This window comes from Amia ocellicauda, chromosome 3, assembly GCF_036373705.1.
Source record: "Amia ocellicauda isolate fAmiCal2 chromosome 3, fAmiCal2.hap1, whole genome shotgun sequence".
Taxonomy (NCBI): domain Eukaryota; kingdom Metazoa; phylum Chordata; class Actinopteri; order Amiiformes; family Amiidae; genus Amia; species Amia ocellicauda.
The window spans coordinates 21713838-21737063 of NC_089852.1; the positions used below are offsets into that span (position 1 = coordinate 21713838).

Here is a 23226-nt window from a genome sequence, read left to right on the forward strand (position 1 = left end):
ATTAACCAAAGAATGCATTTGAGTGGGACCAATGCATTGAAACCTGAAAAATATGTACGTGAAGAGTTCCTTCTCCTTACTCTGTGGTCAGGCTGAAGCAGTGACTTGAGTTTCTTGCCACTCGTTGCTGATTTAATTAGGCCAATGTCTTTAGCGCTTCACCAGTTTTTCAATGATAATCTGTGGAGGAAATGTCATCGTTACCCCCATCTGCAGCAACACCGTCCCAATAGTGGGATTGTGGTTTCAGACTGCTCTAACCAACAGATTACAAGTAAATAAACGGGGCACTACAGCAGCAATAGCGGTTCCACTATAAGTTATTCAGCAGATAGATTGACAAGCAGCTCTGTTCAAGTTTTTTCATAAATAGAGGACATTGATGTGCATCACTGAAAGAGACGGTGAGGAGCCGAAGTAAAAAGCAGGGATTAGCACTGGCCTTCAAAGGAGCTCTGCGTTGTAATCTAAAATCAGACGAAGGTGGCCTTTACTTCAAAGGCATCCTTCATATCAGTGATAGACAGACACTGAATCCCGAATGTACTTCCACTGTAAAGGAGTTTATGAACCTGATTTAGATCTCTGTGGCAGCGACCCAATGAATATTAAAAACAACTATTGTATACTTCCTGCATTCTTATAGACACCCCTGCCCCCCCCCCCTCTTAAATATAGAAACCATGTGTGTTTTGTGTGTGTTGTAGCAGTAGCCTGTGTCTGGGTAGGATGAGCACATTCTCAATGATAAACTGCAACATGTTTCCATGGCCACAGAGGCTTCATTATAACACTTCAAGTAATTAATTTAGTCTTATTTTATTCTTACCTTTTTACATAACTAAAATCTTCCACTCACAAAATCTTCACATGTAAGAGTTGCACAGCTATGAAGTTCTTTCAACTCCTGGTTGTGCCAAAATAAATATATATATAAAACTCCAATGTCTGTTTTTACAGGTGATGTGTATTTTAGGAAGAAAAACAACAATGACCCAACATTTTTTAAATAAGGGGAAGTTGAAGTGGATCACAAAGTTCTCTAAAGTGCTCAGACTGCCAGTAAATTGACTTACTGAATAGAGGGTAATCATTTTAATCCTGATGCACACTGTGCCTTTATAAATGCAGCCACTCTGAGCTTTTCTAGTATTATGCAGTATTGCTGGAAGATGGGCATCATTGGTGCTGCTCAGAGTCTGTGAATCTGCAGTTTATTAGCAAAAATAACAATCCTAAACAGGTGTGAAAAGCCCTAGCACATATTAATAATAATCTTTTGCTGTGCCTCAGAGCTGTAATTGCTCCCACACTGCAATACGCCTCATCATTTTTTCCACCAGTTTTTCTTTGCTCCAACAACTCCCATCCCCATTAACCAGAAGGGCAGGTTGTCCTGGAGCATCACAGAAAATGGTGTCTGCACCCATCACGACATGATGCGCTATATCGGGGGAACACAAAAACAAACATGCTTTTCTCAACTGAACACGAACTGGGCCAGAGTAAAGGTCTGGGCTGGGAAAGGAAGGGATAGACTAAACACTAGAATAAGTGAATCTAATTTTCAAGCTGGAGAAATGCAATACAACAATAACATTGGGGCACTGCTTACTTCAGCAGATCCTTCCAGGTCTGTCGCTAGTGCAGAACAGAGGTGCAGCACATTCCTGACATTCTTCCGGGAAGGTTATTAAAAGCTGCGAAAGAACAGATGAAGAACCTATGGCTAGTTAATGTTTAACAGTGTAGGGCTCTAATCACTGTCGCTCAGCATGACCTCAGAATTTCAGTCATGTGGGATGAAAGGTTCATTAGATCTCTCACCTGTGCCAATCTTGGAAATTTGATTCTGCATATCTTAAAATAAATATAAAAACCTAGAAGAAGACTATATAAAAGCTGGGAAGATTAAAGCATACAATTTGCAGGCGTGATGTGGAATAGACAAGTTATAGACCGTAACGAGGAAACATCCTGGGGAGGCCTTCATCCAGCAGTGGATTGATATAGGCTGATTATGATGAGATGTACAGTATACACCTAAAAGATGCAGCTGCTTTTATGTATGTATCCCATGCTGTCCATTGCTTTCTCATTGTAATGTACTGGACCAAGATCAGAGAAGCCTATATGGTCAACAGGGTAGCAGGTGGTTAAGGATGCTAACTGACCTAGAGTTTAAGGAGAAGGGATCATCACCTGGACGTTGCTGGTTCATATCCTTGCTGTGCCTCTGACTCGCTTTGAGTTCCCGAAACCCCTTATATTCCAATTTGTGCTGAATTCTCCCCCTATTCACTTTAAGGTGCTTTGAGTGTGACGGTGTGCAGCCTTTTCTGGTTGGGGATTTGTAAGCTGTCAGACTCGATAAGGACTTCCTGTATATGAACATCAAAGGATACAAGTGTATCATTGTTATCAATCATGCTGTTATACTGATGACAAAACACAAAACAAAGATTCAAGCCACAGGTCAAAAGATTCACTGCTATATTTTTTTCCCACAGCAGTGCTACTGTATATATGTAGCAAAACTGACTGCTGTTTGAGAGCATTATAACTGTGCTAAAATCGTCAGTCTACAGTGTTTTTCTGGGGGATGTTTTCGGTAATTTATTACTGTATTGCAAGGTGTGAAATGTGAAAAGTTACTTGGGGACAGATTAAATTTATCATGACAAAAACTATGTCCCCAAACTAGAACACATGAATTTGGTACCAGTGGATTCATGATCAGACTCGAGGCCTTGAAGAGAAGTGGTAATAAAAGGCAAATACAGATTAGGTAGAGCAGGAGGACGTCAGCATGAATGTGTGGATGAATTTATGAAGAAATTCTACTGTGGCCTGGTAACACCTAATCTGGAATACCATATAGTTTTCTAGTTGCCCACCTAACATTAAGAAATAATAAAAAGCCAGACGTGATGCCATGTTTTGTGATGCCTGTTGAATGTACTGCATGTTTTGGTAGCTGTAGCAGAAGATGGGGAAAGGGGATCTTAGATTGAGATCTCCTAAATGTAGTAAGGAATAAACAAGGTTTGTCCCCAGCCATTACATCATCCAATAGAATCCACCAGCCACCAGCTAGAATTTAGGCAAATAATCTCCTGTTTTAAACATTGTGCTGCATGCCAAGAATACTGTCCTGCCACTGAACCCAGTGTACTCCTTCAGACCTACACAAAGTGCCCCATTTGGATTACTTGCTCTGTAGGGGTGTGAACTTGCAGGGAAGGCGTGAGAGACTTGCTCTTAATTTAGACTTTTCCAGCATTCCTAAATGCGCTCCCTGTTCTTTTTCTGATTGCTTCCGTTCCTAGTGTAGGCCATGGTCACTGATTATTCCAGCTAAATAAAACTCTTACAAAGCCCTTACCAAAGCTGACCGCCAAGGCAAAATACTGGGGGAAGAAGCAATTGGCCTTGCCCTGTGCTCCTTGGCTGGCTGAAGCATTGGGTGTAATTCATACTTGCCCAAGATAAGAAGCCCCTGAGACCAGACTGCATGTTCTGCCACAGCCGGGCTTTTCAGTGGACTGTTGGTGAACTCAAACATGACATAGCAGGAGCACTGGCAGCCATGTGGGTCTTGTGTCAGTGGATGATCTGTAGGTCAAGATGCTTTCTTACGGTAGCGAAACTCAGAAGTCAAGGGGTTTTGAACTGAGTGACACACACAAGAAAACGTGTTTTTATATATATATATATATATATACGTGTTTGTATATATTATATATCTTCTTTTTTTTCAGACTATTGATGTTATGCTGGGTGACGCTGAAGAGAAGACGGCTTGAAGATCTGAGTGCAGTTAGAGACGACCATCTACTCTGCCAAAATGAGTAAGTTTTAGTCTTTTCAGTAATGTCTTCAGAAATAACGCACAACTCCCAAAGTTGTTAAAAAGAACTAACCTAATTTACTTTGCTGGATGTACACACTGGTGTCAGAGCTACCTTGATGGCAAGGCTTACCAGTGAAGAGATGCTGCTGCAGAATGTCTGTAACATGTAGGCCCGTCAGGGCAAAACTGCCCCTCGTCGGTATTAATTTGAGTAATTCTTTTCATACATCAACAGGCACTGCTAACCAGCTGGTGTTTACTCAGCCCAAAGTTAATCACTTCTAAATCTTCTGAAAGATGAGAGTAGTTCCAAAGAGGCTGAGCTCAAACTGTAGGTGTAATGTGCCAGTGCCAGGACAACCTCTCATTCGAGCCACTTCCTTAACCCTCTGTGCCCTCACAGTGTGCCCCTCTATGCTATAGACTTCCTCCGTGGCATTCTTACATCCAGTTTAGCTCAGCCATCTGTGACCTAATCCCCAAATAGAGCCCCAGCATTGCACAGGGGCCTTCACTACTCAACACCATACAATTATCCTCTCTAATGACACTGTGAATTCACTGAAAATCTGGGACCTGACTGTGTTGTTATGATGCTTTGCATACTGTGTAGGGGTATTCTGCAAAGCACTTTAGCCAAGGCAGTCCATTCTTCATTTGTCCCACAGCTCCCAGACATGGTCCTCTGCTTCTAATCCCAATCTTACTCGGGAGGAAAAATAAAAAAGGCTCCTTTTGTTTCAACAGAAGCAGAAAGGGATATGTTTCAGTGTTTTGGAAAGTGTGCACGCTATATAACCACACTTTTTGTGATGTGTGGCCAAGCTACACAGTGCATACTTTTCTTTCTTTTTTAAGCTAAACCAGTGCTCTCTAAGATCAAAGTCTGGGGGGGGGACAAAAATAAGAAAGAAACAAAAATACCAAGGCAACAACCCATTCCAGTTCCATGAACTCTTTTCTTTTACTATTAAATTTGATTCCCCCCCCCCCCGCCCCATGAATTGGAACATACATACCCTCTGTTTTTTACTTCTTCATTGTGTAACCACATGACCCAAGTGATATACCACTATCGGTAGAAAGTGATGGGCAACACGGCTCTGCCTTCTGTGACTGTTTTACTCTTGAGGAACAACTGCCACAGTGTTCCACCTTGACCAATTTTACACCTACGTCAACAAACCATTTGAAGAAGGAGAGAGGGAGAGACAGAAAGGCAGAGAGGGGCAGAGGGAGAGGGGAAGGGGAGAGAGCAAGAGCTTTTACTCCTTCTTCTCCTTCCTGTAAGACTTGCACAAGGGAATACAGTATGTAGTTGGAGTTGTGTTCTGACCTAATGTTGAGAGAGAGGTTATCTGAAAATGTGCTCCCTCTCTCCCCTCCAGCAAGGTTGGAGCAGCTTCTGTCTCATTCACACGTTTACATAGCTGTGTGTGGAAGAGCAGCACCCGGAGGGAGGGGCAGGAGCAGACTTTACCCTCCTCGTTAAAACACTGCTTCACATTCACTGGGCTTTCCCACCGTTCTGTTTTCCCACCAGATTAAGTGCATTCTGTTTTCCTTTCTTGTTGTCGGTTTGTTGGTTTTTGCTTCCACGTAGGTCACTTTCGTCTTTGATCTTTACAGACTGAATCAATACGTTGGCTTTTACACCTCGAATGAGAGAGTGATGCTATTTTTGTTTTCATGTTGTGGTTTCCTTTCATTCCTCCTCACTTCAGTGCACTCTTTGGTTTTGCGCGGCCAACTTTTTGTTCGCCGCTCCCCCCATTTCAGAAAAGACTCAAAACTATACTTTGGCCCTCTGTGGTTGTGCCTAAGAAAGTTGATACTTCAGTATTTGGAGTCCTGCCAAGAATGTATCCCATGTGTTTTCTGTTCAGACCCAGTCACATTCCCCACTTGGACCGCTGACTGACTATACACCCTGGTTTCCTTAAACAGACACCTTCCCCTTTACTAAATCCATATAAGAAATGGACAAGAATGCCATCTCACTGGTATAATTACCATCTGACAGGAACAGATCAGCCAGCAGCTCCTGATTACAGTAGCACTGCAATTGAATTGTGGTATAGATCTCTCTTAGTCTGCTATTTGTCTAGTTCACACTTTGCACAATAACCTGTACATGAGCCAGGAGTTGGAAAGCTCAGGCTGATCAGCCAAATGTTCGAAAATTTTCCTGGATTAAATAGGAGGACAGACTATTTTCAGGCAGTGAAAAATCATGCCCAGGATTACAAGACTAGTCTATTGTACCACTGTACCCACAGTTCACAACTAAATGTACCATTTATAAGTAACAAGTGTATGGTACATACAACAATATGGGCTGTACTCGCCATTAAAAACTGTGGTCAGCATAATTTTAGTGGACCTTCCCCTGTGTTCATTTGTTGAACTGTTAAGTGTTTTCTGTGGTTTGTACTTTAGCTGCTGTAACATAAGCTTGAGCCAAAACAGACAACATACTAGTTGCATAGCTTCAAGGGCAGGTACTGGTTTATTACTCCAGATGCCAAGCCAGTTGCTAAGTGCCATCTCTCGTGTGGTTGGAGGCTCCCATTTGGAGGGGGGGGGAACTTGGGCCTCTCCGGACTGTAGATCTAACTGTGTGCTGTTGTTTCCAGACGAGCAGGAAGCTCTGCAGTCCATCATGAAGGACCTGGTGGCCCTGAAGATGTCCCGAGGCCAGCCCCTCTCTGGATATGACATCGGCAGGAGCAAGGCACACAGCCAGTCCAACAGACAGGTCAGACTGGCACTGTGATGTGGGCACTACGATACAGCAAAGGGTGGGCGAAGGGGGACATGGGCATTCCCACCCTCTCAGCCCAGTGCTGCAGTACCGTCCCAGCTTCGACACGCTGCCACCAGGCAGAACTCTGATAAATTTCCACAATGAGGTGAACTAGAAAACTATCTATAGTGAGGTTCTCACTCCACTCACACGTTTGCATTCAATATTCATTCACAGACCATTTAGCTATTATGTATATGTAAATAGCACTAATATTAAAGTGTAAAGCGCTGATTAGAACAATTGGACAAATTCCACTCTGAGCTACTGCGCAGTGGACAGTTTTAACGGTGGTTGTTGGTACAGTGTGGCAGCAGTAAAAGTGCTGCAGTGTTTGGTTACCATGTAATTATAATCCAAATAACGGATCTTAGAGACCAAACAGTCAGGTTTCAAAAAATATACATCATTATACATCACCTGTAATTTAGGTTTTTGCCTCCCTTTCAACAGTTCCGGTTAAAAACTGTCACAACATTAATGCAAAATAAAATCTGCAAACAGAATAGAGCTCAACACTGTTGCTTCACAAAATTGAAAGATAACTTCAAATTGAGAGAAGCATAGAAATGTCACCTTGGCTCTCGACGAAATGTCCCTGTGTATGTCAGGTCAGGAGTTTTCTTTTAGGGAGCTGTTTCTGCTGGAGAGGATAAGATTCTGTAAAAGATGTTGATCTAAGGAGAACCAGTGAAGAGAGTTGTGCAGGATACATCTAGGAGAGATCCTGGCAGGATCCAGAGGTTTTATGGTACAGGCAGCTAAATGTTAACAAGCACTTCACTGAAAAAAAACTTTTATTACCATGCAAAGGCCAACAGTTATTTAGGCCTGAAGAATTAAAAGGCTTTTTGTTTTCCAGATGTTTCTCATTTCGTTTTCTGTATGGGGATGGTTTGAACTCATGTGTCCTTTTCTTTTTTCCTTCTTTCTGTTTTTGGTGCTGTTTTTTGCAGGATGATGTGAGAATAAAATTTGAATACAATGGAGAAAGAAGGTAAATACTGTTATTAAAATATTCTCAAAGAAAACGACTGTTGCTTTTTTAGGTATAACATAGCTGTGGTTTTCCCATGCTTGTGTGTCAGTAAGACTGATGACAGTGGCTGCTGGTTTTAAGATATATATACTGAGGGTTGGATATGCAGTTCATTTAAATGTCAAAGAATAACAAGTTCTGTTTTTCTGTGCCTGTGTCGGCTTAAAGCGTGTTTCACCGTTACTATTCTATGTCAAATGGGTTTCTCTGGACCTAATGCAAACAATGTACAGGGCAAAGCAAATAAGCACTACTTTTGTCATTTGGCCCAGCTATGGAAATGTGGGCCCCTTGAGGGAGCAAACCCCACCACAGCACTCAGTCCTTGAGAAAGAGAGTTGCCAGATGTTGGTGGTCGAGACCTTGGGCTGCACTGCATTGGGAAAGAAACAGTGGTGTGAATTTTAGCTGTGCAAAAATATACTTCACAAGCTCGATTGGATGCTAACTTGATTACTGATAGTTTTTTTTTTCTTCAATTACTTTTTTCTTTATTTCTTATGAACCTACAAAGGACAGGTTATTTTAGTATTTTTTCCCCCCCACTCTTTAATTTCCTGCTGAAATTGAAAACTAGGGATAGGGAGTGCACCTGCCTATCCCTGCACGGTATCCCAGCATCCTCCAGGGCCGTCTGATTAGCTGAGCATACTCCCCATGTGGGGTAAAGTCGGGATCAGAAAACTGTAGGAGCTTTTATAACTGGGGCTGCGTTTTGGGGTGTGTGTGTATACTTTGCTCTCACCTGAGAATGCTGGCTCCTGTGCTGGTATGCAGTTACAATCCAGGGAAATCGACTGTGGTTTTACTGTGGCTGCCAGGAGAAACCACAGAAATGTGAGGTGGACTCAGAGGAAAGGGTCCTTTTCCTTCAGCACAGCTGTGATCAGGCCATGCATTGCTCCAAATGAATTTGATCACCTTCATTTCACTTGGCCTATGTTCCTCTTTCTCTGTCCCCACCATTGTGGACAATTGAATCCAATAGCAAATTAAACCCTAAAATGTCTTGGTGATTGATGTCATAACAGACCCTAGCAACAGCAGAGGATCTGGCAGGATGCGGCCTGACAGGAAATAGGTAACATTAAAAGGCACATGCAGATGGTATAATTCTGCAAATTAAAATTGAGTGAAGGAAACAGGTGGCGAAGGAGGTTTGGTAATTTCACAAGGCTTTCATCTCTGGCCCTTTGGTTTTAAAGACAACATTTGTCAGCCACTTTGAATATCAATTATAATTTTCCCAGGGTTGTGTTCAGTATTGTGTGCATGTCTTTAAGAAAGAAAACTTTTTTAGTCATTTTGAAGGTGTGTTTAAACTGATACCTCTCTATAGTAGCAGACTAGGGAAGCTTCTGTGTATTACAGATGTTATATACATACATGCACAAATTCGTACCCCTCCACAATAAATGAAGAATGCATTATTTCCTCTGAAATAACTTGAAACTGACAAAAGTAATTGGCATCCACCATTGTTTATTCCATATTTCATAGAAATCAGACTTTGCTTTGTAAATAATAAAACAAATGAAAATGGCATGGACAAAATGATGGGACCCTCAACCTAATATTTAGTTACACAACCTTTAGAGGCAATCACTCCAATCAAACATTTTCTGTAGCTCTCAATGAGACTTCTGCACCTGTTAACAGGTAGCTTTCTGACACTGGGCAGTACGTTTCACTCCAGAATGCCTTGATAGTCTGGAGATTTAATTGTGCCCCTGCACAGATTCAAGGGACCCTGTGCCAAGCGCAGCAAAGCAGTCCCCAAACATAACCGAGCCTCCTCCTCCATGTTTCACTGTAGGTATGGTGTTCTTTTCTTCATTTTTTCATCTGCGAACATAGAGCTGATGTGACTTGCCAAAAAGCTCCGGTTTTGACTCATCTGTCCAAAGGACATTCTCCCAGAAGGATTGTGGCTTGTCAATATGCATTTTAGCAAATTCCGGTCTGGCTTTTTTATGTTTTTCTTTCAAAAGTGGAGTTCTCCTGGGAGGCCACTTTCACTCAAAAAGCAGTGGATGGTGCGATCAGAAACTGACATACCTTCACCTTGGAGTTCAGCTTGTATCTCTTTGGCAGTTATTCTTGGTTATTTTTCTGCCATCCTTCTGTTCAGTCTGGGGTCGATTTTCCTCTTGCGGCCGCGCCCAGAGAGGTTGGCTACAGTTCCATGGACCTTGAACTTCTTAATAATTATTGCAACTGTTGTCACAGGAACATCAGGCTGTTTGGAGATGGTCTGTGTAGCCTTTACCTTGCTTGTCTATTTTTTTCCTGATCTCCTCAGACAACTCTCCTTTGCTTTCTCTGGTCCATGTTCAGTGTGGTGCACACAATGATACCAAAAGGCACAGTGACCTCTTTCCTCCATCCATTTAGACTGAATGACTGATTACAAGATTGGAGAAAATTGTGATGCTAATTAAAGAAACTGATGAGTTTGGAATATCACTATAATCGAATTATTTATTATCTTTTCTAAGGGGTACCAACAAATGTGTCCAGGCCATTTTAGAATAACTTTGTAGAAGGGGCAATAATTCATCTCTTTTCACAGTTTCTTTGCTTTATTCTATGACATACCAAAGGCATGCAAGTATACATGATGCAATAGCTTTTAATTTAATCACTTTTCAGGAGGAATGAAGCATTATTTCAATGAGCTGTAAGGGTACCAACAAATTTGAACACGTCTGTTTATTGTATATGGCACCTGATGACTTAACTGGAGCAAAATAGAAGCTACAAATGACAGATGAATGCCATTTCATCTGAGCTTTAATATTAGTTTACAAACTCCTCCTGGAACTGCCAGCCTGAACTCTTGCTCCTGGCAGCCTCCACCCCTGTCTCGTTTAATGACGAGTGTGTGACTGTCGTGCTGTGTCTGATGTGCTCTCCTTCTGTAGGATTATCATGTTCGCACGGCCAGTGGAATATGAGGAGGTGAAACAGAAGGTGAAGACAGTGTTTGGGCAGCAGCTTGATCTACACTACATGAACAATGAGGTACGGTGCACAATCGGCTAGCGTGACCAAAGTGTCATCACGTTAAGTACAATAAAAAAATATTATATTAATAATAATTGTATTGTTAGGCTAAGCCCAGTTTTTTTAGGCTGATATCTAGCGCAGGGTCATTTAAATTTTTTGTTCCACCAAGCTCCAAGCTCCAAGCTCCATCTAGGTCTTAAAGGTCAAGGTCAAGGTGGAGAACCCTGATGTTCATATTGACTGCTCTCGTTTTCCTGCAGCTGTCCATCCCCTTGCGCAGCCAGGACGACCTGGACAAAGCCATTGACCTCCTGGACCGCAGCTCTAGCATGAAGAGTATCAAGATCCTGCTCCTGACACAAGAACAAAACCACGTGAGTGCATCAAAAAATTACCAATCATATTATCGCCATTGTCACGTGTTGAAAAGCTCCCCATTGTGGAAAAACAAAAATAAATAATAAAAAAACACTCTATACTCCTGGCTTGCATTACAGATATGTAAGTAGAATGCAGCAGCATTGATTAGCAAAGAACATCTTCAGAAGTACAAGCTAGTGGATAAGTAATCGAAAGGATGTGTCAGATATTGCCTGGTTTTTAATATATTTAGTGAGGGTGGACGCAAAGTGTTTCTCACAGTGGTGAACAATCAGCACCTATCACCTTTGTCGAGTGACCTCAATGCAAATATGTGCATATCTCCTGCCCCTGTGTGCAGATTAAACCCAGAACCACAGCCACTGTTTGAAGGTGTGATTGGCAAACACAGCGCTCTCGTACATGTGTGCAGCACTGAAATATGTCCCTGCGACTGCTTCCACTCCTCAAGGTTGGGGCAGTTACCATGGCAAATAACTATAGCATCAGGGCATCGCACGGGGCACCTATCATGCATCATGAGACCGACAATGACCAAACAATGGAAAGTCAAGTGCAGATGATAACTGGCAAACCTGACCGAAACCCAGAAAACAATGCATGACATAAAATCGTAGCATACCGCATGCAGAACTAAAGATATTTCTGGTGGCCCCGATTCTTATCTCGTTTCCATGGCCTCCTGCCCTGTATAGGGAAATGACGCTGAGAGCAGTACCTTCACAGACAGATTTATGTGTCTGCCGCAGCTTTCTCTTTGCGGGGCTGAACACGGTCACGTGCCCATTGTTCCACTGGTTAGTATCAAGCAGGACGACACATTCTTATTTAACTGTGCTTTCCAATACAGGATGTGCACAATAGAAAGCTTACCGACCATATACGAGCAGTGATTGTTTAAAAAAGAAAGAGAAGTCTTTCGCTGGGTCTTCCATTGTTTTGTGTGTATTTTTGTGTGTTTTTTTGTTTTTCTTCAGTAAAATAGAACCCCCCCCATGAATCTGTTTGGAATGGAATAAGAAATCACTGTTTGTAATGTAATTATCAGAAGCTGTCCCTGCAAAGAACTGTAAATCACTTGTGTGCTGTCATCTCTGTCTCAGTTCTGGCCAAAGGTCTTGTTTTTATACCAAGGCTGTTTTCTGTTTTTCAATAGCTCTCACTTTTTGCATGCATTGTGGGTTTTCATTCTGATTGCCTATTGTTCCTTTTGTTAACTTTGCTTTCCATGGAAATTAACTCGCGAACAAAAATATCCCTCTGCAAACACCTCTCTTAGGCTCTTGCCAGGATGTGTGCAGGAATAGAAAGTCTGTGTCACAACCGTATCTTTCCACCCCCCCCCCCTTATTGATGACAGATTATGGTGCAGATCTACTATACTTCCCAGAATCCTTTTCTCTCAGGAAACCTTCTTGGCAAACCCTTGTTAGCATGTCAAAGAAAGGAAAAGAAAATAATACAATCGGAACAACAGGCAGAGAGTCACCCATAGAACATTGGACAGAATGTGCAACACCACGTGAAAAATTATCGACACAGAAATGAACACCCACTCTAAAAACAGACCCACTTCATTGTGTGGTATTACTTTAATTCAAAAAGTCGCAGTTACTTAATTTAAGCTGTATTTGAACTAAGTGCTTTCAGATGCTAAAACGCTGGGGACTTTAAAGTTATAAAATTTGACAGGTACTTTAAAATGTATAACTAATGATGTACTGAAAAGAGCTGATTAGTCGATTCTGACTTTTGTAAAGAGCACAATAAAGCAATTGAAAGAACCCACAGACGCAGAACTATTTAATGATTTGAAAACCTCCTTTGAAAAACGGAAGCACAAGCTGACCAGCTGAACTGTGTCTTTTCATTAATCAACTCGATACAATCTGCCAGTTCCCTCTCAGCCCTGACCCCCTATTGGAATAAAGCAGGGGGGGGTGCGTCAGTTCAAGGAGAGCATTCTGGGAAACGGGAAGGTGGCTCTTACGGAACGGTGTCACAGAGACAGAGCCGAGAAGAGAGGGGCTGCTCCAGCACGGCAGACAGGATACACATTGCGGCCTCTCGCCACACACACACACACAAACCAGAGTACTGAGAATTATACACAGACTGAGACAAGGAAACCCATGCTTAACTAACGTGAATTGAAACAGGGAGCCTATTTGTGACACTGAGTAGATCTTAAATGGAATAATTAGCTGCACGACATGGAGGGATTCTTATGGGGTTGATGCCACCTTTTCCTTTAATTGTTGGTGCTCATAAAGGACTTAATGATTTCCTACAGCTCTGGCTCTTTTTTATGTTCTGGCTCTATGTAGTAACACTGAGTAACACCATTGAGGGTCTGTATGAAAAGGGTAATTGCATGCAAAGAATTAAGGTTGTATATGTCCTTTTCTGTTAATTAAATTTGATTTCATGTAACAGGATAAAATAGGGGCTAAGGAAAGGAAGGGCAGGTGATACAGAGTCCTCCTCCAAGGACTCCCTTTCTGATGGCTGTTTCTTCCTCCAGGCCTCCTCTCCTTCTCACACCTGCGTGGGCAAACAGGTGCGCATCAAGGCTTCACAGTCAGTAGGCGACGTCAACACCGTGTACCAGTCCTCCGAACCCAGGGGCCGCCACCTCTCGGCTAGTAAGTATAAACAGTGTTGTGTAATTGTCCATTAAACCCCAGGCCTTCCCTATTGTTTCCACGCCTGCATTTTAGCCGATTCCTTCACTGCAATCACTGCCTAACTTTCATTTTCCTGAACATTAAAACTGAGGCCTAGTCGAACACACAAGTGTACTTTGTTGATTATAAATTATTAGAAATATATACACATGGCAAAATAGCAGAATAGCACAATTGTTTATGCGGTAAAAAACTGCAATCTCTTTTGTCTGGTTTCAAAAATGTAGGTTTGTGATTCTGCGTCTGTTTACATATCCTCTATTGTCCAGGGTTCAAACCAGGGCAGACATAACTCTTACCAGCTGACATGAGCTGCAATCCATAGAGGAGTAGCAAACATGCCCCCAGAGACGCGCACATTCTTGTTTAGAAATGATTCAAAACTGAGATCCGGAATGTTTGAGACTATTGGACATACTGGGATGCCAGTGATTCATGGAGTTTGTTTGTAGATTAAGTATACATTTTTGTCAGGGGTGGTTGGGCAATGGGGACAGAGGTTCCTGCTCGACAGTATGTTTAAGTGGCATTTCAAACCCACACGAGCAGCCCTACAGGAGGGCACGAATTGTAACCCGTTCCTGAAATATCATCCTGCAGGATTTTTCTCACACATTTATGGCAATCCTTGCAGGGATCCGTATTGGCTTTCCTCATTTGTTGTGGTTTTCATGAATGATGTAGGATTTTTTATTTTATTTTATTTTTTTTTGGTGCGGGGGTGGTCTTCATCAAAGAGAGGGCAACTTGAGTTCTTTTCAGGAGACAAAAGGCTGAAATGGATTGGAATTTCAAATCTCCTCTCTCTCTCTCTCTCTCTCTCTGTTATTACACTCACTTCCTTTGATACACAAAACATTGGGTCCTCTTCCTTTTCCTGATCGCCATCACTAGCTGCTCCACAATAGCTGTTGGACACTGGCCAATCAGATTGCTGTATGCTAATAGCATGTACAGCCTATTGCACAGCGAGTTTAGGATGAGGCTGTGGAGGGGGCAGGCTGAGTGCCGGAGAAAGTGAAAGTCTTTAAAGAAAAAAAACAAAACAGAACAAATTATAGACATATAAAAAAAGAATACCAAGTTAAGAGCACTAATGATTTTCTTCTTTTTTCAAAGTATAGACCTTCTGTAATCGGTTTGGACTCTATCCAGGATTTTATTATTGTAACACATGAATCTAAATCTGTAAAAGCTCAAACTGATTGTTGCTTAAAGAAATATCAAATTTTAAAACATCAAGGTCTGAATTGTCTGGTGCAGTGAAAGCAAACTCACAATAGAGGAACTAGGTTGACAATAGGGATGAGTTATAAAACTGAGTGTGCGTTTAGCTACATACCCATTCAAAATGATGCCCATAAAGGTGATGTTATTAAAGCATATAGATTAGAGAAGCGAAAACACCAGTACAAGATATGATCAACCTTATTAATATTTTTAATCAATGCATTGCCTTTTTAATTGTGAGTGTATATTTGGTTCCTCGTTTCATTTCTTGACCATTGAGTCATTCTTTTTGAAGTGAATGGGAGAGCTTTAGAGAAGGCAGGAGAGTGGTTACTTTCACATTGTTTTTTCCCCCCCCGCTAAGGTGTATTTGTCGCAAAAGGATGTTGGGCCAGTTTGTGGTGCTATTCTTTTGTGGTTTCGGATTTGGTTTGAAATACAGCACAGACTTTCATGACGGTGGCCTTCTTTCCCACCCCCACCCTCCAGGTTCCCAGAACACGGGCCGCAGCTCCCCCCCTCCTGGCTATGTTCCTGAGCGACAGCAGAGGATAGCGAGGCAGGGCTCCTACACCAGCATCAACAGCGAAGGAGAGTTCATCCCCGAGACCGGCGAGCAGTGTGTGAGTCCCTGTCTGCTGCCAACTCCCTCATTTGATCACTTGATTCTGGGGCTGATGGGGAGGGATGGGGCAATTTCTAATCCCCACAATGCCCTGCTCTCTCCCTCTGCTAAAGGCACCCTTAATTCCAAATGTGAATGCAGATGAGCTCGGGAAATGTTTTTTTAATGTATTTATTTCCAGTCTCATTGGAACAAGAATCCTATCTTCCTGTCATTTTATTCCTCTCTTGTTCTGTAGCCTAATTGTTTGGGCAAAAATAATAAGCTTGTTACAAAGGGGAGTGACAGGGTACTAAGGTGGTACATGTCTCCCTTAGCCTTGCAGTGAGGCCTGCACAGGACTGATTTTCTTCCCCATGCTCCCCTGACCAACATTCACATACTTCTTCTATAGTATGTCATTTCCTGCTGCTGAGCTTCATCGCGACGCATACTTTGAGGGAATTCTATCTTCTGTTGCTTAAAGATCAGCTGGCACCGCTGACTAGCTCTCCAGAGCAAAATAGAGCAAAATAAAAACTTTGCAAACTCATTACCGCAGCAGAAGATGGTGTTTACAGAGCAAAAAGCCCACTGAAGGAGCATTTCTCTCATCCTGTGAGATGCATAGATTTATCAGGACTTTATCTTTGCTTGGTCTGGCTGCCACGGTGAATGAATGCATGCAACAGGATGTGCATCAACTAAATGAAAGAAAAATGCAGCTGTAAATGATTGCCAGGTCAGTTCTGTACTGAAGTGTGTTGAAGGTGCAGGTGATGCTGAGATTTCTGTTAGGCTACAGGCCGTAATGATGGAGAGACTATTTATCTGTCCATTTTTCTTTTTTTCTTTTTTCTTTTTTTTCCTCTTTTACAGCAGTTCAGCTTTTTCCTGTGTTTCCTGTTCTAATGTAGACTGAAGATACTATCTGACTGTCTGGAAATAGTACACAGGCAATAGTGCATCAGTGTGAACCAGAGTAACCTACAGCCAAAAGCTCCAAGCCTCCCTACCCAAAACACCCCCCGATCCCCAGCACTGAGCTTTTCACTTCCTGTCACATGACTTCTATCCTATCCAATCCCGTCACTCCTAGCTGCCAAGTCTCTCTGGAAACAAAGGGATATGCGCAATTACTACATTTGGCAACAGTGTGATGTAAAAAAAAACTAAGAATCACGTCCTTTGTCTTCAGTGTTAAATGACTTGTCTACCAGCTAATCACAGAAATGCACTTCTCTAATTAAATCAATAACACTTGTGATGCTGTCAGAGAGGTGCTGTTTGATACCATTTAAACTAACCCCCCCAAAAATTGCAAATCAAACTATTTGTAGACGTAATGTCACGTTGAGCCTTTGCACATGATGAGAAAAAACTAAATTGTACTTAAAAATACTCCTGCAGGTGCATAAAATATTAATTAGGATTTTTTTCCCATGGTCTGGCATAGGGGTGAAAGCCACAAGAGGGTGCTGTTTGTTGGAGCACAGTTTGTAAGGAGGTTTTGAAAGCTGTACTTGTAGTCAAAGCAGCAGAATGAGCTGTTGAAATGGTGCTGTGCTCCATTAACACCCTGCTACTGCTCTCCCTTTCCTCCCCCAGGGCCTGGACCCCTGGAGCAGCACAGAGAACTCTGTGTCTGGGAGCTGCCAGTCCCTGGACAGCAGTGCAGACAGGTGAGTCTGGGGCATCATGGGTAGTGGAAAGGCTGTGTGGCTACTTGTGTTTGAGTGTGTCTGTGGCAAAGTATATCTTGAAGGTTTCTGCCATTGTTGAGCAAGGAAATAAAATAATTAAAAAAAAAAAAAAAAAAAACTTAAAAAGCAAAACAAAACAATCCACAGAAAATTGGAGCATCCATCACAGAGTTTTATTTGAAACCCGAGACCTCAGGACAGGTTTGAATTAATGTGCTGTGTCCGCACTTTTCTTTCCCTCTTTTGTTTTAATTTCCCCATTCTTATTAAACCAAACCATCTGTTCCAAAGCAGTTCCTAATCCGCCTGCTGAAGCAACATCAAGGATTAAGACTGACCCCTAGAGAGAGAGAGAAGTCCAATCCTCTTGCATGTAATTAACTACAGCGACTGAAAGAAAATTGCCACATCGGCCCTGCACTGTAGTCTGACATGCATATACTGTAGTAAGCCCCTTTTCTAGTGTTATCACTCTGGTAGTTGCCCTTCTTGACATATTTGAGATGTTTTCAGGCCATTGCTGTGCACCAAAAACATTAAGAAAGTGGTAGAGGCCCTAAAGTGGCAGCAAAGAGATTAATGAAGAAGGTAAATGTCATTCAAAATAAATATCTCGCCTTATTTATTTATTTATGTTTTCTTTATTTTTCACTTGCAGCCCTTCCTTTCGCAAATCCCGGATGTACAGAGCCAAGAGCTACCCAGATAACAGGCAGGAATACTCAGGTATGTACTGGAGAGCATGAGAAGGGGGCGGCACAGCTGCTTCTCTAATCAATGTCCAAAGTGGTGCCATGTGGGCATCTTGTACACCTGCCCTAGAGCACCTGAAGTAGTGCATTGGTGTAAAGATAAATAACAACCAGTGATGTTCCTCCCCCTTGCAGACCGAGAGAATCACATCTATGACAAAGTGAGTAAAGGCGGGACCTACCCACGGCGATACCATGTGTCCATACAGCACAAGGACCACAGTGAAGGTAGGAACAAGCAGTTGGTAAAATCATCTTGTTGGGCACGGTCAGGAGTTACGGGCTTCAAAGCCAGCCAGGGCCTCCTCAGGTCTCTACGCCGCCGGCAGTGTTATAACGGGAGGCGGGAACTGTGTCCAATTGCTGACCATATGTGTGGCTTTCATTGTTTTTTCTGTGCTGGTATGATAACTGTTGCTTTGAGGGAAGTGTATGGGGAAATGGGAATAGGAAAAATAAAGATTTTTGCTATTGGCTGTGAGGAGAAGGAGGATCTGATATTCTCCTGGGAATGGGTTTTGAGGCATTTAAAAAAACAAATTAATTTATTTCCTTTCTTTCTTTGTTTTGCCAGGCCGGAGGACTTTTCCCCGGATCCGACGGCCCCAGGGGAACTTGTTCACGCTGGTGCCGTCACTGCGCGCTCTGAACGGCAGCGAGGAGGGCCTGGGGCCCAGCTGGCAGCTCTCTGACAGCCAGGGCCGACTTCGCACCCAGGAGCGCAGCGTGCCACACAAGTGTGGGTGCCACACACCCACATTCACACAGACAGAGAAACGGACACGCACAGGGATACTGTGGCTCTCTTACCAAGCACAGTCCTGGTCCACAGTTGCTAAATGTTTTACATTTGACATCTATGAGCAATACAAAGCGAGTCAAGATGTTTAAACGCACATTGATTGTCGCTACCGCACACTTACTTCATCCACCCAGTATGAGAGTAATAAAGTGAAACTATGATGTGCCTGAAACGTGCATCTTCTGTTTACAAGTATATGACGTTGTTGTTGTTGTCTTTCAATCAATCAATCAATCAGTGTTTATTTTGAATAGCGCCCTTCGGTAGCCACAGAGCACTTTACAGATTGTTGTTGTTGTCATTATTATTATTAAGCCTTTCTCACAAAATTCCACCACCTACAACCTACACTGTTTCATTAGCGCTAAAGCTGCTAACACAGACTGCTTTGAAGTCACCACAAGAAAACGCCACACGCCCAAACTGTCAGGTTCATATCAAGGGCATCTTGCCATCCCGGCTTGTAAACTGCAGTGCTGAAATAGCAACCGAAACTGTCAAACAAAGCAATGCTGAAACTGCAGTGCACAGCAGCATCACCACAGGCCAGAAACCCGAGTCGAGACCCCGCAGAAACTAGGACATGCAATGATTGACTGACAGCATGTTTCTTCCTCTTGCAGCCCCCAGTGCCCCCCTGACCTGGAGACGGGGGAAGCTGTTGGGACAGGGTGCCTTCGGGAGGGTGTATCTGTGTTACGACGTGGACACAGGACGTGAACTGGCCGCCAAACAGGTCCACTTTGACCCAGACAGCCCCGAGACCAGCAAGGTCAGTTCAGTTTTTTGTGGCGGGGTTTTGTGCAGCAAGACCGGTTTCATGCTTTACTTTTTCTTTTTTACCAATAGAAGTTGTTGTGGCTGAAAGCATCAGTCACACTGATTAATAGTACTCATTATTAATAAAACTGTTATTATACATTTTGTTTTATTATGACTTAATTGGGCACTCAGGGCTCTTTCAGCCGCCCACTGACAACAGTACTGACAGCATCACACCGATTAGTGTCCACTTCATTGTGCTGTGCGAGAAGAGTAGCATCTTTCTTGAAGGCAGCAGGAGTCGGGGAACAATGCAGCCATCTCTCTTGTCTGAGCTGCTGATCTGATATGAACATTCACCTCATTTATTTTCTGGCCAGAGTTTAGACAAGTAGGTTTCTGTCATTTTCTTTTCTTTTTTTTTTTTCCCTTCTTGAAAGCTGTTTCCTGTCAACTGTACAGAAAATAACTCCTGTCACTTCCTGTGTCCGACAGGGAAGTTTATACAGTACTAGGCGGGGGGAATGTGAGTTGGGGAAGGGGGCGGGCAGACAGCCTAGACTAGAATTACTACAGAGCCTTCGATTGCTGAGGTTCCTCACTTTGCCACATGCCCAGGGCCATCACCTGCTCTAATCTCTAGCTGGGATCTAGATTTGTCACACTGGAATGAGTTGACAGGGTTACAGGAACTGAGGGACAGGTTCTGGGCATTACATCTTCAATAACCCTTGCCAGGCCCTCTAGCATCCTGCTTTGGCATTAAGTAATCCTTGGGGGTTAACTGGAATCCCTGAATCAATTTGCTCTGTCTGGAGTGACTTCCATTCATGACCAAAGAAATTATTTTCCTGTAACATTTGGAGACTAAATTTATAGATCTGATATGTTATCAAGGCCTTGTTTCCTCGATTTAGAAGCCAGTGGAGGTAGAATACTTTTAATTCTTGGTGTAGTCACTAAACAAGCAAGGACAAATATGGCACATGGCATATGCAAACCTTTCAGGGTTATTTTACAGTATATATGTATCTTGGTCTTTGTACTGGACTGCTGTGTCCTGACTGTCTCCCACTGCCATGGTCCTGCAGGAAGTGAGTGCCCTGGAGTGTGAGATCCAGCTGCTGAAGAACCTCCACCATGAGCGGATAGTGCAGTATTACGGCTGTCTGAGGGACCGCAACGAGAAGACGCTCACCATCTTCATGGAGTACATGCCCGGGGTGAGTTGCTCCCAGGCTATTCAGTAAAATGACACAGAGAAATGAATATGCATAATGAAGACAAAAACAAAATCCACACAGCGAGAACTCAACACATATCATAGTTTACTCTTAGACTTGTATTGCTCTGGTGTACTAAGACAATCTGAAATGTCTGAATTTTGATTTTGCCAGGTGAGAACAAGTCTGTGTTTTTCTTCTGTAAGACTCACCTATACAATCCCAGGTCTGGTGAAGTTGTGTAACCGTAACTGGGTCCCAAATTAGAGCTGGGACAGTGGGACACTGTGTTATATGCATGTGCAATTTTATCTCTTAATTGTTAACTTTTTTGTTTCTTGTTGCAAATCCCATTTAATGTTCTGTGTGTGTGTGGAGGGGGGATGCAATACAATAAAAACGTTTTTCTTTTTGGTGTCCATGCAGGGTTCTGTGAAGGACCAGCTCAAGGCTTATGGTGCTCTCACTGAGAACGTGACCCGAAAGTATACGAGACAGATCCTGGAGGGGATGTCTTACCTGCACAGTAACATGATTGTCCACCGGGACATTAAAGGTACACAACCCCATCACCCCCGAGTGCTGTCCTGGGGAAAGCTATAGCTGTAGGTAGGAGTGCCATGGCTGCGTCTAAAAAAGAGCCACTCACAATACTGTAGAGAGATCATGGAAATTCAAGGTCAGGGAATAACAGGCATAGTCAATTCCATTTCAAGGATAATTGCTAACCCTTTCCAAATGGGGCAAAAGGATGAACAGGTTTAGGTGTTGCCTAAAGTTGCCCTAAACATCTGTGATGAGATGAGATTGGGGGTGGGGCAGGAGGAATGTTCTTGAATGTTAAACCTGGGGCCGGTTGGCGGGACAGCGGAGTGTTTGTGGCCAGTGGGAGGCTCTGTCTGCAGTAACGACCTCTACACAAGGGAGAGGATGTGGAGATCAGCACACAGGGCCCTAGACCCGGACTCAGCCTGCAAACGCACTCATCTTATCAGAAACCACAGTGACGGCCCATCTGATACAGACGCTCTGGTGTGGGGATAGGGAAGGGAGTAAGAATAAAAGAAAAACAAAAATAAATATATTAAAAGCTTACTTCCTCTGTGACTCCAGCTCCAGACCTCCAGCACAGACACACTTAGCTTTGCAGAGCTGAAAGACTCTGGGAGCCTAACTGCCAATTTTTCTTCATAAAAAAAAATAAAAAAGCTTCCCAGGCCATTCACTTTCGTTGCTGCTGACTAAGGAGAAAATTATACAAAACTGGGTCTGGCCAAGCAAACTAAGGCTCTTAGCCCGGTGATTTATAAGGACAAGGATGATTAAATCCTTGTTTTCAGTTTTTATGAGATTATTTGTAGTTTGTCCCACTCCACGATCAATGGCATGATAATGGGACTTCTAAATATTTTAAACATTATTTAGTCTACTTGGAAATGTTTGGACATCCGACGACTGCGATTTTCATCTTAATTTTTTGCAAAAGTTTCTGTCCGATGCACAGCCATGAGGTCTCTCTGCTCTGGGATGTAAACCTAAAGGGTGACTGTCCAAAAACAAGGTCACATCTAAGCAATAGGACCTGCTGCAGTAAAGTGACAATCATTGTATTTTTTGCTGTACAAGTCAGTATCAACATTAAGCTTCCCCCTTTTATTGTGCCCCAAGCTGAAATAGTTTTTTTTTTTTTTTTTCGTTTTTTTTTCTTGCAGCTGGATTTCTGCTTCAGGAATGTAGACAGAAACACTTCAGTAGACAGTCCTCCCAGACCATGCTCTCAATGGGATTTCTGAGTGGCACAGAATGATCTGGACCTGGCATCTCCAGGGCCATTTCACGTTGTCCTCGCACTCTGTCAATATGTTTTTCTCTCTGCTTCCTTTCAGGCGCGAACATTTTGCGTGACTCTGCGGGGAACGTGAAGCTAGGGGACTTCGGAGCCAGTAAGCGCCTACAGACCATATGCATGTCAGGGACAGGCATCCGTTCAGTGACTGGCACCCCCTACTGGATGAGCCCTGAGGTCATCAGCGGGGAGGGTTATGGAAGGAAAGCGGACGTCTGGTAAGCAGCACTGCCCTGCTGGGGAGCTTCCAGTACAGCACTGTGAGGCCCGGAGCGTCCAGCCAGGTGCTTTTAGGTAGCTTTCACTTAATGCGCATCATGACAGTTGGAGCTTCCATGGGATGCCTCTTTCTAAATCCTGAAAAGAATGGAAAATTAACTGATAAAAAAAATAAAACACATCTTGGATAGAAATAGTGCTAAGTCAGATTTGTCTGCCTTCTTTTTGTGCCATCAAAGCATGTCAGATTATTACATAAACAGCATAATATTTTTAAAAATAAGATAAATGAGAGGTAAAAAACATGCTT

The 23226-nt window shown here is 42.9% G+C and overlaps 1 protein-coding gene across 2 annotated transcripts in view; it reads left to right on the forward strand.

Annotated features, from left to right (window-relative positions):
- map3k3 (mitogen-activated protein kinase kinase kinase 3) overlaps window positions 1-23226 on the forward strand; it is a 33284-nt gene that overhangs the window by 3721 nt on the left and 6337 nt on the right. For both annotated transcript variants that reach the window (XM_066698470.1, XM_066698471.1), the window contains 15 exons: window positions 3762-3851; window positions 6490-6611; window positions 7616-7656; window positions 10623-10722; window positions 10968-11081; window positions 13613-13733; window positions 15495-15628; window positions 17218-17291; window positions 17971-18038; window positions 18200-18292; window positions 18639-18803; window positions 19490-19638; window positions 20720-20851; window positions 21278-21407; window positions 22738-22915. In XM_066698470.1, coding sequence (XP_066554567.1) covers window positions 3848-3851; window positions 6490-6611; window positions 7616-7656; window positions 10623-10722; window positions 10968-11081; window positions 13613-13733; window positions 15495-15628; window positions 17218-17291; window positions 17971-18038; window positions 18200-18292; window positions 18639-18803; window positions 19490-19638; window positions 20720-20851; window positions 21278-21407; window positions 22738-22915 — 1625 coding nt within the window. In that variant the 5' untranslated portion in view covers window positions 3762-3847. The remainder of the gene's footprint in view (window positions 1-3761; window positions 3852-6489; window positions 6612-7615; window positions 7657-10622; window positions 10723-10967; window positions 11082-13612; window positions 13734-15494; window positions 15629-17217; window positions 17292-17970; window positions 18039-18199; window positions 18293-18638; window positions 18804-19489; window positions 19639-20719; window positions 20852-21277; window positions 21408-22737; window positions 22916-23226) is intronic.